The sequence below is a fragment of the Ciona robusta genome, chromosome 14 (assembly GCF_009617815.1).
Source record: "Ciona robusta chromosome 14, ASM961781v2".
Classification (NCBI taxonomy): Eukaryota; Metazoa; Chordata; class Ascidiacea; order Phlebobranchia; family Cionidae; genus Ciona; species Ciona robusta.
The window spans coordinates 1934904-1949561 of NC_143248.1; the positions used below are offsets into that span (position 1 = coordinate 1934904).

A 14658-nucleotide genomic window follows, 5' to 3' on the forward strand; every position below is an offset into this window, starting at 1 on the left:
TAGAAATTAAATAAAGTTAAACTCTAAAAACGTACCGTAAATAAGATAGAAACTGTAAGTTTGATAACCTGCTTTCTAACTAACTTCTATACTGATCCTTTCGATTTAAACAACCGTTCAGGTCTAAACAGATTGCCTGAATGCTACTGAACTGTAGGAATTTTGCTGAAATTACGCCCGTAATCTTACATCGCCTGTGAGTTTTACGCGGAGTAATTTAAGTAATTAGTGTCGGCATCCAACAGAACGCGCCGGAAAAAAATTACTCGACGCAGGCTGAAACACTAATTAGTTATATCTTGCTTTTAATGCTCTTTTCTTCTTTGTACATACATTATATAGTAGGTTGGGGTAAGATACTTCATTTATTTCGTGGCATTTGGTAGTATACAAATAATATTAGGAGAATTATATAACCGTATAAATTAAAATACATGTTAGAAAAATATGGGATATTGTGAGCTATCCATCTTGCCCCACAGTATACTATATAAATACAATAAAACGTCTATACAAATTGCCTGCGGTACTTTCTTAGCATGTTTCCTTTTTGCTACATACTTTCACGCAGTTTGTGTGTATTTCCAAGCGAATTTTACAACTGACTGTCAATTACATTTTACAGCCAATTTCGGCTTGGAATTACCAGACTGTTTCGCCTAAGCACTAAAGAAAACAACAGGCATCGCTCTTTAGTACGCATCATTAAATTATACCGCTGTTTACCCATCGTATATTAATGGCCTGCTGGTACACAACGAACAATACGTTTCGACAGCGCCTTTTTATTGGCCTCGTCTTCAACGCAATTGTCAAATATACAGACAATTCAATTTCGGCCAAGAGTGTCTTGTCACTATGGTACCGAGACATTCCAGGATCTAAATATATATGATGAACAAAAGTGGAAATGTAATGAGAAAATGTAATACCTGCGCATCAGCATATATATGTTCTATATAACTATACACTGAATGAGCTCATCAAATGTCAATTAGCCCTTTAAGAATAGACGGCTAGCTATATATATTCTAAATTTAAGTCTGCCTGACTTTTTAAAGGCACATTTTGAACAAATGAATCAACTTGTTTAACTTTATGGGTAACTACTTTTCTTACATTGCTGACAGTTTAAAATCCATTAGTGACCACTGGGTAGGACTATAATTTCCGTGAAGTGTCTTTCAAGGATACACACGCCCACAACGGTAGCAGCGACGGGCCTTGAACCCATAACCTCTTTGACTAGGTCAGGCGAGTTAACCGCTGCAACTAACAGCAAATATAACAATATTAACTGCTTTTATTTAATGCCAATGCGGTTTAGGCATCGGGTAAAATCGAACAGTTTCCCGTCAAAACACAGTGAGAACAGAAGTTAAGAAATCAAGTTGTGTATAGCATTCACCCGCTAAGTACCGTTTTGTAAAAACATGACAGTTTTTAATTAACGTGCAGATCGTAATTGCATAGACATTGGGAACACTGCAATTAAAATAGGAACATTTAATTTTAAGGAAACGAAAAGCAAAATCCTTGTGGAAAATTTCACAAAGATGCAATTACCTGACATTTCCTATTTAACTGAAAGGTCACCACAAAACGATGCACCAATTTAAGATTCAGGTAGAATCCAATGCCGGTATTGTAATTGTTTTGGTTTTAAGTTTGTGTAGAAAGAATAAGGCGACACAGGACATGCCATAAGAAGCAGAACCGAAGTAAAACGCGTTGGATACATCACCAGTGATATCAACAATATGACCTGAAATATTTATAGAGTTAGAATTTATATAAAATATTCATTTTAAAAGTAACTATATAGTAGGGTGAGGAGGGGGGAGACAACTTTAAAACATGATATCCAAATATTCTGATCGTATTTTAAACAAATAACAACATGGGGTAGTAAGGATACAGTTATATAGATAATTTAAAATAATGCTTGTTTACTACCAAATGGGAAGATAAACGAGTACAAAAGTATGGGCCATCTTACCCCAACCTACCATATATTGCTACATACTTAAAATTACACAAAAATGCATTGAAATTGCATAAAAAGTCGTTACCTATAAATATCGAAGCTACCGTACAGCTGAAATAAGCCACCACGTTCGTGTAGCCAAAGAGAGAGGGGTAAACTTCTTTGCCAAAATCTTGCATATAAAACGCTGAATAGAGGCCGTCAATGCCACCCACAGTTAGCCCGATGGCCACACACACACACAGTAAGTATTCGTAACTTTTAATTGCTGGTAGAAGCGCATATAACGTTGCCGCAACCACGAATATGAGACACTGCAAATAGAAGTACTGTAAATCACTGAAGACATATAACAAATTAATATATAGTAGGATGGGGGAAGATGGGACACCTTTTTGTTCTATTTTCTCGTTCTATTTGGTGGTAAACAAAGAACATTTAAATAGTTTTAAGTTTATCCTCACGACTCCCATAGTCTGTTGTTAATTGTTCAAAACACGATCAGGATATTTGTATGTTATTATGTGCTAAATGTGTCCCGTTATTCCCCACCCTAGACCATATAGTATTGTGGGGTAAGACGGGATATCGATATAGTCCAAAATCTTTTATTTTCTGGCCATGTTTTAAACAATTAACAACGCTCGTTTAGAGTCGCGGGGATACGGTTTTATAGTTCTATAAATATTCTTTGTTTACTACTAAATAGGTCGAGACAATTAAATGAAAACGTTCACGATATTTAGAAATTATGTGTTAAAGGTATCCCGCCTTCCCTCACCCTGCTATATGCACGTATACAGAACTCACTACAACGGGTTTCTGTTTCCGCCTCGGTATTTTGTTGAATAAAAAACCGCACAGAAGTTTTGAAGCTGTTTCACCGATCGCTTCGAATGAAGGTAACATGGACGCCCTGCTGCTCGATATATCTAACTCTATTTAAGGAAGTAATGAATGAATGAATGTTATACTTATAGGTAAAATGCTCCGGGCTGTACATTTTAAGATTCAATTATATTTTGCATTATTTTTTGTAAAAAATATTTGGTTATCGTATTATTTATAGGATATTTAGGAAACAACAGCCGACATAAACAGCCTGCGTCGCGGCAAACTGATTAGTTGGCAATTTCTGTACCGCATGTGTGTTCTTGGGCAAGATATTTAACAACGATTGCTTCAACCCAGGGTCACTAATGCTGGATTGTCTAAATTGTCAGCTGTATATTACAAAAAAATATAAAATGAAAAAGTTACCGATAAAGTCTTATACGTTAGCTGACACTAGGTGTATAAAACAGAACACCCGTGTTGTAACGACTGTCATTGTCCCTCAACGCGAGGATAAATAAGTTACAATTATTCATTCAGATACAGGAGTCTTTCTAGTACTAGATCGTAGCTTTACCTTTTACTGCATACGGCACCAAAAACGATAATGAAGAATATAAGCCAACACAGTGACATAGAATATACAGGTTCGATAAATAGAACGCTGGCTCACAAAACAGGCGAAGATCAAAGTACAGAATTGCCCTGTTCATAATAGTGCTGCACGTTTCTTTTGAATGAAGCTGAAAAGTAAGAAAATTGCTACTAGTTGGAAACACTGAATAATGAAAAATCAGCATATATTCTAATTCAGTTCCCGTTTGACTTTGGACTGGTATACTGGTCAATATCTTGAAATGTTCTGTATGGGTCGACATGTTTAGTTTTTGCTACGTATAGTAAGTTATGGTAAGGTATACGGTAGGATGAGACATCTTTTCATTCCTTTTCCTGGTCATATTTAATAGTAAACAAAAAATATTGAAAGAATTATTAAACTGTATCCTCATGACTCCATAGACCGTTGTTAATTGTTTAAACACGTTCAGAATATTTGGATATTATGTACTAAAGGTGTCCCATTTTTCCCCACCCTACTATATCTGTATAATATATTATTATTATATAACAGGGTGGGAAAGGTGGGACACCTTTAGCACATAATATCAAAATATCCTGACCGTGTTTTAAACAATTAACAACAGTCTACTGAAGTCGTGAGAATACAATTTTATAATTTTTTGAAAGTTCTTTGTTTACTACCAAATGGGACGTAAAAATATACTATGCAAATGTCCTGTCTCCCCCCCACCCTACTATATACTTTGCGATATAAAAACAGACACTTCACGCCATACATTAAATATATGCTTGATAAATTGACTCTACCAACCGACGTTGCATCCTTCTGGTCGCAGATTTGACCCGTTAACTGCGCAGGTCGCATTGTAGCACCAACTGCCACAGCGTGAAGAAATATCCCAGAAATAATCTGAAATAAAAAATAATATTTAAACTGCTGCTTTTTCCACTGCTTGTTTGGAAATATATAAGTAAACATACGCTACGTTGACTTTTAATAGCAGGCTGTGTTTGACGCCGAAACAGAGTGTGTAAATAAGTACTAGTATACACGACAGCGTACAGTTAGCGACAGTAACAACACATAGGACGCTAGTACTAAAATAGTGGCGATAAATTTGATTGTAAGTGGTATAGGATTTACAAAACACGTTAAAGTTTGTTTGCTAAAGACACTAATTGTTTTCTAATACAATTTACTTACTTAATTCCTGCACGCTTCGCTTCGCCGCAAATATCAAGGGATTTGCTTTAGAAAAAATCAGACTTTCTATTCATGCTTACCATGAGCGCGCCTCTCCAAGCGTAACTTTGTATAAGGATTTCACAGAAAGGGTTTGCAATAAATGAACCGGCACTTGCACCGAGAAAAACAAGCTGTAGAGCAAGATGCTGTTTTCGCTCAAAGTAATCGTTCACTGCCGCGAAAACAACGATCATCTGGACGCCAAAGCATACGCCTAAACGCACAATTAGGCGTCATAAAGTACATACATTTCGCTTCAACTAGTCTAGCTCACTTTAAAGTTCACGAGAGTTTCTTTCGTAGAGGTACAGTTCTTACCTGGTATAGCGCCATAGCAGAGTATAAGTTTCCAATATGGCCCTGGAAGGGAAGCGGTGAAACAAGAAACCGAGACTATGATGCCAAACACGATCATACACCTGCGACAGCCAAGGCGTTTTATTAACACAGGCGCAACAGCACCTGTGAAACAAAACAACAAGTTCATTTACTCGGTTAAAACAGCAAGTATACAACTTTTTACCGGATACACCAAAGAAGATGAAGAAAGCACCGATTAGTTGTGACACTTGGGCAAAGTTAATTCCATACTCTTGCATGATGCTTAAATAGAAAACTGGAAAACTTCGTTCGGTTCCAAATCGAATTACTCCGAAAACAAAACCTGCTGCCACAACAACCCATCCCCAGCCGCCGTCCAAGTACTTGCGGTGCGTGACTACGCATTCTACATTTTTGTTGCAATCAGCTACTTCACGCATACTCCTGTACACACAATCCTTCGCTTTGAACCTAGACTTTGCTTTTAAACTTACTCAATTGGAAACACAGACACTAAACGAAAATGCGAAACCTACAAAGAACGTCAAATATATAAATGACTGCAAAGTTTAGGTTCCTAAATTTACACCAACACAAAAGCATTGATTAGTCACAATATATCGAAAACTGAATGATAAGCTTGTGAAATTGATCAATCTGCATGGCTTAAAACAGCTACGTTAACCTGTACTGTACAGTAGTAAGTATGTACACCGGTGTTTACTCTTAATGCTGTGGCACAGGCGGCCAATTTCCGCCCACGTTTTGCATTGCTGTACTGTTTCCTTTAACAAACACCGTAACTATACACATAAATAGCATACTTCATATACTTATAAACCGCTTGGCCAGGCACTCAACGGACTGAAACTAATGCTGTTGCGTTGCGATACCAATTTGTTACGATACAGGAAAGAAGAAAAGCTTGTTGCTTACAGCTGGCTGCGGCCGTCGCTGTCTGGACTGCGCGCAGTCGTTTTGCGGAATGGCCTATATAATCTACTTATTAGGCCGATGTGTACTATACAAACAGATAGCATTCAGAAATGTGTATGTTGTCAGTTGCAGGCTTTTAATAGCTACTGTCCTATCAATAATCAAAAATGAATTACGCATGATAAATGTTACAACCAAATAACTCATCTATGATTGTTTTCATCAGTTGTAAGTTTATGTAACAGAAACATTACAACTGCTGCTAGGAAATACGAGGAACCGCCAAAGTAAAACGCACTGGATACGTCTTCAGTAATGTCCACTATGTGACCTGAAAAATATGTTGATTTAGTATTAATTTTTAGAGCAAAACATTTATCAGTACGATCTGCAGTTACTGCATGGCGGTTTACTTAAGCCAATATAAATAAAAAAAACTGTGCAATGCCCAAATGTAGCCTACGGCAAACACGCAGCATTATAACAGTGGTATTGAAACGTTCGTATAATAGCCACTTGATTGTGAGTTCGATGCTCGACGTGGCTACCTTTGTGGAAGCGTGTTTTCTTGGACCCCACAATTAACGACCAATGTAATAATCAGGAATTGCTCGTCCAGCCACACAATAAATTGAATAATAAAATAACCTAAAAAGTTGTGAATGAAAACATATCCCATCTTACCCCACCCTACAATAGTATAACTCGTAAGCGAGTCATATATATGCATTACAAACATATAGTACTGTGGTGTCAGTTGGGACACCTTTAGCACATAATATTTAAATTTCCTGACCGTGTTTTAAACAATTAACAACTGTCTGTTGGAGTCGTGAGGATACGGTTTAAAAATTCTTTGAATGTTCTTTGTTTGTTGAGACGAAAAAATGGAATAAATAAGTTGTCCCGTCAAATGAGACGAAAAAATTGAATAAAAAGTTGTCCCGTCTTTCCCCACCCTTACTATATAATTCGTAAGCGAGTCGTTTATAACTAAATGTCATAAAACACCTATAAATAATAAAATACTTTGATTACCTATTAAAATTGTAGCTCCAGTTGCACAGCCATAACAAAACGTTGCACTATATCCGACTAGTGATGGATATAGGTGGTCGCCAAACATTTGGGCCGAAATTTGATAAAATATTCCGTCTAAACTGCCGGCAAATAAGCCGGTTGCGGCGCATGTGGCCACGAGCAAAGGATAACTCGTAATCCATGGCAATACAACGAGCAATACGGCAAGAACGAGATACTGAAAACACTGAAAGTAAAGTTTAAAAGGTGGGGGTCTAGAAATATAGTAAAACAATTTCTTACCGCTATTAATTTGAACTTTGAATGGTGAATTTTGCTAAAAAGAATCCCACAAGTTATTTTGGAAGCAATTTCGCCGATAGCTTCAGCCGATATAAGAAATGATGCCTTTACAGGCCCAATTCCTGTTAATTTATATTTCAGGTTTTTACATTATTTGAAAAATCGAATGTTTAATAATAAACGAGCGAGTGACATGTATTTATCCTTTCGTAGCGGGGTAGGCTAAAAGGGTTATTATAACAACGTTCCCACATATACATAATTTATATGATACTGTCGGATAAGATGGGATAGTAATGTCTTTTATAGTCGTGAGATACAATAAAGACCTCTTTCAAAGTCGTGAGGCATAATTTTGTAAATGAGATATAATTTTTTGTTTGTTTACAATCGAATGGGACGAGAAAACAACATGAAGACATGTCCCATCTTACCCCATCTTTCTAAGAAAACAATTGGAACAAATATAGTTTGGAAACGTAGGCGTATAGCTTAAAACATATAGTAGGGTGGGAGAAGATGGGACACTTTTTCAATCTATTTTCTCCTTCAATTTGGTAGTAAACAAACATTCAACGATTTTTTATAAAACTTTATCCTCACGGCTCCCATAGATCGTTGTTAATTGTTTAAAACACGATCGGGATATTTGGTTATTAGGTGTGAAAGGTGTCCCATCTTCCCCCACCATACTATATATTTACCTTTTCTTCTATTAGACGTTTAACTTGAAGATAAATAAACATAAATAACTCACTTGTCCGCTAGATGCAGAGAACACGCTTATTTTTGTTCAATTTAAAGTAAATATGTTTTTAACTGTACGCGTGTTTAAACAACTGTTATTTTGTCGCTATACCTTGTCCGTTTGTTTGACATATCTCTAAATAATCAAATTTAATAGACAAATAAAAGTTACTGTTATTATACTTACGAATTGTGGCTAGCGGAACCAAAAATGATAAAGAGCAATATAGAGCCAGGACATGGAACAGATATTGCAAGATATTAACGTAGAAAGTTAGGTGGCAAAATAGTTCCAGGCCAAAATTGGCCTTCGCATAGGTAAGCCATCCAGATGAAGAATTTGTTACAATTTTAATCTGTTTCAACTCATTTTTATTGTCGTCGATCTAAATAAATAAATAATTAAATGAAATGAATGAATAAACGGACGAATAATTGAACAAACTTTGCTAAAAATTTAACTTTTTGGATGATAATTTTGTAGAGCTTTCAATTTTTTGTTTCAATGTATGGTTCACAATTTATTTAGACAACCTATTAGTGACCACTGGGTTGGAGCCAATGTCATTAAGTGTCTTACCCATGGACACAGACGCCCTAATGGTAGCAGCGACGAGCTTTGAACCAATATCTACGGCTAGAAGCAGGTGAACTAACCAACTGTGCCACAGTTCCGGGTTGAATAAATGTAACTTTACTTTATCCTCGCGTGGCCGGAAAACGACAGTCGTTATAACACGGGTGTTGTTTCATACACCTCATGCCCGCTTACAGCGGTGGGTATTGTAAACTACAAACTCACTACAATTTTGAGCAATTTCTTGATTATTTTATAGGGTATAGGAGTAACGATGAATTTACTATCTTTGTTGGTTTTAAGAATTGTTTATATCGCAGCCAACACGAAGAAATAAACCATACCATCAAATGTTTTGATAAGAATAAATGTGATAAAAGTTAAACATATGCGAAAACCTACCCTGATTTTGGGCTGAAGGGCACCAGCTTCATTTACACGAAGTAACGGCCGCATGACGGCGCCAGCTGCTGTAACTTGAAACAAGACACCTGCGATTATCTACAAAAAATAAGCCAAAAACATTTTAGTATTAAAATAATAATATGAAAAACATAAGATTATCCACAGACAATAAAACAAAAAAAGTAATTTACAAATAAATTTTATATATTCAAATACACGTCTTCAATATTTGTTGTAAACATATTGTTTAATAACTTACATCTAGTACTGTGTGGCAGAACAGGATACCTAAAAATCCCATATATTTTGGGTGTGTATTAACAATTTACAACGCTCTTTTAAAGTTTTGAGGATACAGTTTTAAAATTCTGTGAATATTCCTTGTTTACTATAAATGGAACGAGAAAACGTAATGAAAACATTCCCCATTTTAGCCAAACTTATTATATATTAATTTCTTAATCGTTATATGGTCGTTATATAGTTTTAACAGACAACATGTACCATTTTACCCCAACATATACCATTTTACCCCAACATGTACCATTTTACCCACCACGTTCCACCTTACCCCAACACATACCATCTTACCCCAACCTTACATATATATCTCACCATTAATGCTCCATTCCATGTATATTCGATGATAAGTGCGGCGAAAGCGGGACCGAGTATCAACGGTCCAAATCCGAACCCGAGTAATAGGATTTGAAAAGCCAACGATTTCTTAGTAGGGAAATACATGTTCACTGCTGCGTGGCTACACACCATCTGAATGCCAAGGCATGCACCTGTGATTAAAGATAAACGCAGACTATTGTTGGTAAATTATTTGTTCTCGGACGGGGCTACGACATATGTTATAACTCGGATGTTATGTTTCAAACACGAATGAATGAATGAATGAATGAATGAATGAATGAATGAATGTTACTTAATTTTCTTCCCGTGGCGGGACAACAACAGTCGTTATAACATGGGTGCACTGCTTCAAACACCTTATGCCTGCTTACGAGTTATCACGTATGTAACTTTGCGAGTAATTATGTTTTTTCTCATTTGGAACGAATAGCTAACAGGTTGGAAAACCGATTAAGGACCAATGGGTATAGGACCAATTTCCGTTAACCGTCTCGCCAAAGTACACACACGCTCGCAATGGTAGCCGTGTCGAGCCTCGAACCTGTACACTCCGTGCTAAAGACAGGTGCACTTACCATTTTAACCACTTGGGCCTATATACTGTATGTGTAAACCACCAGAATAAATGAAAAGAGTTTAAAACGATTTTTTTAACGAAAATTTTTGTTATTTTTTAATTTAGGACTAGTGTATACCTGGTACTGCACCATAACAAAGCACAAGTTTCCAAAACGGTCCAGGCAGTGAAGCTACAAAGCAAGATGCGGAGGCCACTGTACCGAGCAACATAACGCAGTTTCTGCATCCGATTCTGTTCGCTAACATATGCCCACATATGCCTAAACATTTTGTTAATTTACTTCTTAAACTAAAATTAAATTTGGATAGTAGTGTGGGGAAAGATAAGACACATTTTTTTCTATTTTCTCGTCGCATTCGGTAGTAAACGAAGAACATTCAAAGAATTATAAAACCGTATCCTCACAGCTCCCATATAGACCGTTGTTAATTGTTTAAAACACGATCGGGATACTTAGATATTCTGTGCTTAAGGTGTCCCATCTTCCCCGCATTAGCACTGTATCAGTATACTTACTAAGCACACCATAAGAGATGAAATACAGTGCAAGGATCTGGGAAACTTGAGAGTAATTGACATTGTACTCGTCCATAATGCTTTCGTAAAACAAAGGGAAACTCCTTTCAAAGCTAGATTTTATTGAAGTAAATCCCATACCAGCTATAACAACCGCCCATCCCCAGCCGCCATTTTTCTGTTCCGGAATTTGTTCATCGTTATGATTAGTACTGGTATCACATTTGAAATCTTCTTTTGAACTTTTGTGTTCGTTTAAACTTAACATGCTTAAACTTAAATCCATTGCCCATTGGTTTGATTACCTTATACACCGAAGCATCCATAGGAAATACAAGAACTTAATAAATGATATAGTAGGTTGGGGGAAGAAGGGACATGTTTTTATACCATTTTCTCGTCCCATTTGGTAGTAATGAAGGAACATTCAAGGAATTATATTACCGACTTCCAAGAATTATTAACGACTCCCATAGACCGTTGTTATTTGTTTAAAACACGATCAGAATGTTTGTATATTACGTTTGTGTCTCATCTTACCCCAAATGTTATCTCATCTTGCCCCTACTTACTTTACTAAAAAAATGTTTCACCAATAGCTTAAACAAGGTGTAGAAGAGTGTATGAAGAGCTTATTCACACAGTATAACTAAATCGTGCACCCTTTAATCACAGCATACACCCACAGCGCATTGCGTCTGATAACCATAAGTAACTGTACTATATAAACTTCCATCTGGCACAAGCAAAGTTTTAATATATAGTAGGGTGGGAAAGAGGGGACACCGTTAGTAGATAATATCCAAATATCCTGATCATACTTTAAACAATGAACAACGTTCTGCATGGGAGTCGGGAGGATATGGTTATCTATGTCCCGTCTTCCTCCGCCAAACTATACTTAACGTTCTTTATATCTAAACTGGAAACACGAACTACTGGTTCAATATTCTTCATGCGAGTGGTAGGCAATCTTTGACAAAAACATTTGGTACAGAAAGCCTAAACTCAACGCATTGTATTGAAGCGCAGTTGTTTATTAGTACCTATACTCTGCCTAACAGAACATACTTTTTGCCGGATGTACTAAATATATACAACTAAAGAGTTATGTATTTTTTCTAATCGTCAAACACGAATTACTGATGCGATATACCTTGTATGCATGCGAGCCCAGCAAAAATAGGAAACGTAGTCTGCAAAGCGACGCAGCGTGTTTTGTTTACATGAAGCGGAAACTATTACGCGTAGCCTACAGAAAAAAACAACAATCAACACTAAACATAGATTAAATCAGCACACGAGGTTGCTATTATTGTATGTCCTTTGGCAAGACACTTAACGTCAATTGCTCTAACCTAGTGGTCACTAAAGGGCTGTCCAAATTAGTAGCCATATACATAAAAAATAAAAATAAAATAATCACCCACTAGAAAAGTAACGTACATAGTAACTCGTAATCTGGCACGAAGTTTTACTCGTGTTATAACGACTGTCGTTTTCCAGCCATAGAAGGATAAAGTAATTTACATTCACCGATACATACCAACGAAAATTTGTGTATACACAGAGATATTCAAATGTAATGTAAAGATACCACCAAAGATTTTTGTTGGTATATCCCTTTAAAACGGTTTCTAAATAATGCCCCCGCCACGTGATTCGAGAACGACGCCGGTTTTGTGAAATCGCATTCTCTTTAAGGTGTTTTACATGGTCTTTTTAGAGTTACTCATTTTCGTAGACATGTTTGTAACCGCATGGTGTCGCACGCGAGCAATTTTTTTTTTTTTTGTTAAAACCGGTATGGTATAACTGCCAGGTATGGAAGATATAGAAACGTTATTTTTTCCATTCAAACAAACACGAAAAAGCTACATGGCGAATTTCAAATATATATTAATCTTTTGCTTAAAGTAGCATCTTTAATCTCATATTCATATATTTTAAAATCTGAATATAAAACACTGTTTACTGGCCCCGACTTTTGACTTTTGACTTTTGACTTTTAAACTTATTTCTTAGCACCTAATTCTAACCATTTTTAGAACACCTTTTGTCTGACATCGAGTAAAATATAGGCGCAATTTTTCTGTCTTTAAATGTAACCTACGCTCAAAACTAAACTAGCAGCCTAACTGGGTTGCTTATAAAAAGTTAAACACAGATCCACGTAATATACGACACATTCAATAGATAATGGTCTTAGCCTGACTGTCATGCAAAAACAATTTGCCAGAACGCATATACACGTGTAAACCGCTTAAAATATAGCCTCGCCAAGAGCAATTCAAACAGATGGCTGTTTTATTGACCAAAACAACAGTACGATAGTACAGGGGTATTAATTATTCCTTTTTATACAGACCTGCTGTCTGCGTTGCATAAATATAGTAGGGTGGGGAAGGGATACCTTTAGCTTTTAACATGTAATATCCAAATATCCTGACCGTGTTTTACACAATTACCAACGGTCTATGGAAGTCATGGAGTACGTTTTTATAATACTTATAATACTACTTAAATGTTCTTTGTTTACTACCAAATGGGACGAGAAAATAGAATAGAAAGGTGTCCAATTTTCTCCCATATGTTCTATTCTATTCTATATGCGTGATGTCATACGGCGAGGCATTTCAGTACGGGACTTGGGGTTTAGGAATGAGGGTTTAGGAATAAGTTAGTCTATATATATATATATATATATAACTGTTCCGTTATAAGACATTCATACGATAACCAACAAGTTTAGTGTATTCTGATTTTACACTGTTTGAAAATCAAACAGCTAAGTTGTGTATCTTTACCTAAAACTATAAATGTCATGAAAAAGACTAATTGAATACTGCGTTTTTAGATGTTGTACCGTTTGTAGCCATTAGGCTAACTGAAAAGTGTGTACGCTTACGCCTCGTAGATTACGCAATACCAATTTTCCGAATGTTCTCGCTTTTGAGAGAAAATTTCATGACTTGACATTAAACAGGGATCACATTCTAGTTTTAGAAAGTAAAACAGGTAGCTGTCAATTTTATTGGGAAACTATATTCTCCCATATTTGCGTGCGTGGGCGCCATACAAGTCCAAACGTAAAACCAGAGTTCCCGAGTGCGTGAATCCGTTACGTTTTATATTTAAAACCTTAAAACAGGAGAATTGACTTAAAAACATAGGTTGAGGCAAGCACACTGAGCTGACCTTTGTTCAAAATGCTATTTCGTAACAGACAGCTCTGTTACATCATAATAAAGAATGCGGAAAAATCGTCAAGCGTATAAAACGTTACCTTATGCGTGATAGGTTTATGACCCAACGCTATTTATTTTGCGGTAGTGATTTAACTAAATTGCAAGTAACAATGTAAAAGTGCGGGGGCGTTTTATTAACCTGGTACGTATCTTCCTTATTGTTGGAATGGCATTTAACGTTTTATAGTTACGTAATAGCCAAAAATATTCAGTCCATAAACTCCTAAATTAAAGTAACACTTAAACGTCATGTTTACCATCACTAAATCAATATACATACTATTTTTATGTGCAATTTTTATTTAGAATTTAAGGTATAGTGGGGTAGGGGAGATGGGACACTTTTAGCACAAATAATATCCAAACTTTCTGATCGTGTTTTAACAATTGACAACGGTATATGGAAGTCGTGAGCATACGGTTTTATAATTCTTTGGATATTCTTTGTTTACTATCAAATGGGACGAGAAAATAGAATAAAAAGGTGATCCAATTCCCATTTGGTACTGAGCAAAAAAACATTTAAAGAATTATGAAATCATATCCTCACGACTCCCATAGACCGTTGTTAATTGTTTAAAACACGGTCAGGATATTTGGATACTTTGTTCTACAGCTGTCCCGTCTTCACCCACCCCTATATACCCGTGCATTTATTTCAATTACAGTTAAATAGCTTGCGTGCTACTGTTGAGGGGGTTTACGTGACTCATA

At 36.3% G+C, this 14658-nt stretch overlaps 2 protein-coding genes across 4 annotated transcripts; both read right to left on the reverse strand.

Annotated features, from left to right (window-relative positions):
* Nucleotides 1-1285: 1285 nt before the first annotated feature.
* On the reverse strand, nucleotides 1286-5824 carry LOC149724843 (monocarboxylate transporter 3-like). 3 transcript variants are annotated; one of them, XM_089892146.1, is made up of 9 exons: nucleotides 5173-5824; nucleotides 4968-5111; nucleotides 4688-4863; nucleotides 4146-4313; nucleotides 3399-3564; nucleotides 2769-2925; nucleotides 2073-2301; nucleotides 1567-1765; nucleotides 1286-1485 (listed from the first exon to the last, which is right to left on the reverse strand). In XM_089892146.1, exons 1-7 carry the CDS (start codon nucleotides 5408-5410, stop codon nucleotides 2205-2207), a joined length of 1146 nt encoding a protein of 381 aa, XP_089748272.1. In that variant the 5' UTR covers nucleotides 5411-5824; the 3' UTR covers nucleotides 1286-1485; nucleotides 1567-1765; nucleotides 2073-2204. The 3 variants fall into 3 exon arrangements, with proteins under 3 accessions (XP_089748272.1, XP_089748270.1, XP_089748271.1); XM_089892144.1 differs by having other exon boundaries at nucleotides 2798-2925; nucleotides 5173-5813; XM_089892145.1 differs by having other exon boundaries at nucleotides 2798-2925; nucleotides 4215-4313; nucleotides 5173-5804.
* A 197-nt stretch (nucleotides 5825-6021) lies between these two features.
* On the reverse strand, nucleotides 6022-13039 carry LOC149724844 (monocarboxylate transporter 12-like). The gene is made up of 8 exons (XM_089892147.1): nucleotides 10697-13039; nucleotides 10296-10439; nucleotides 9574-9749; nucleotides 8956-9054; nucleotides 8164-8362; nucleotides 7230-7351; nucleotides 6945-7173; nucleotides 6022-6237 (listed from the first exon to the last, which is right to left on the reverse strand). The coding sequence occupies exons 1-8, from the start codon at nucleotides 10980-10982 to the stop codon at nucleotides 6110-6112; spliced, it is 1383 nt and encodes a 460-aa protein (XP_089748273.1). The 5' UTR covers nucleotides 10983-13039; the 3' UTR covers nucleotides 6022-6109.
* Between the last annotated feature and the right edge of the window lie 1619 nt (nucleotides 13040-14658).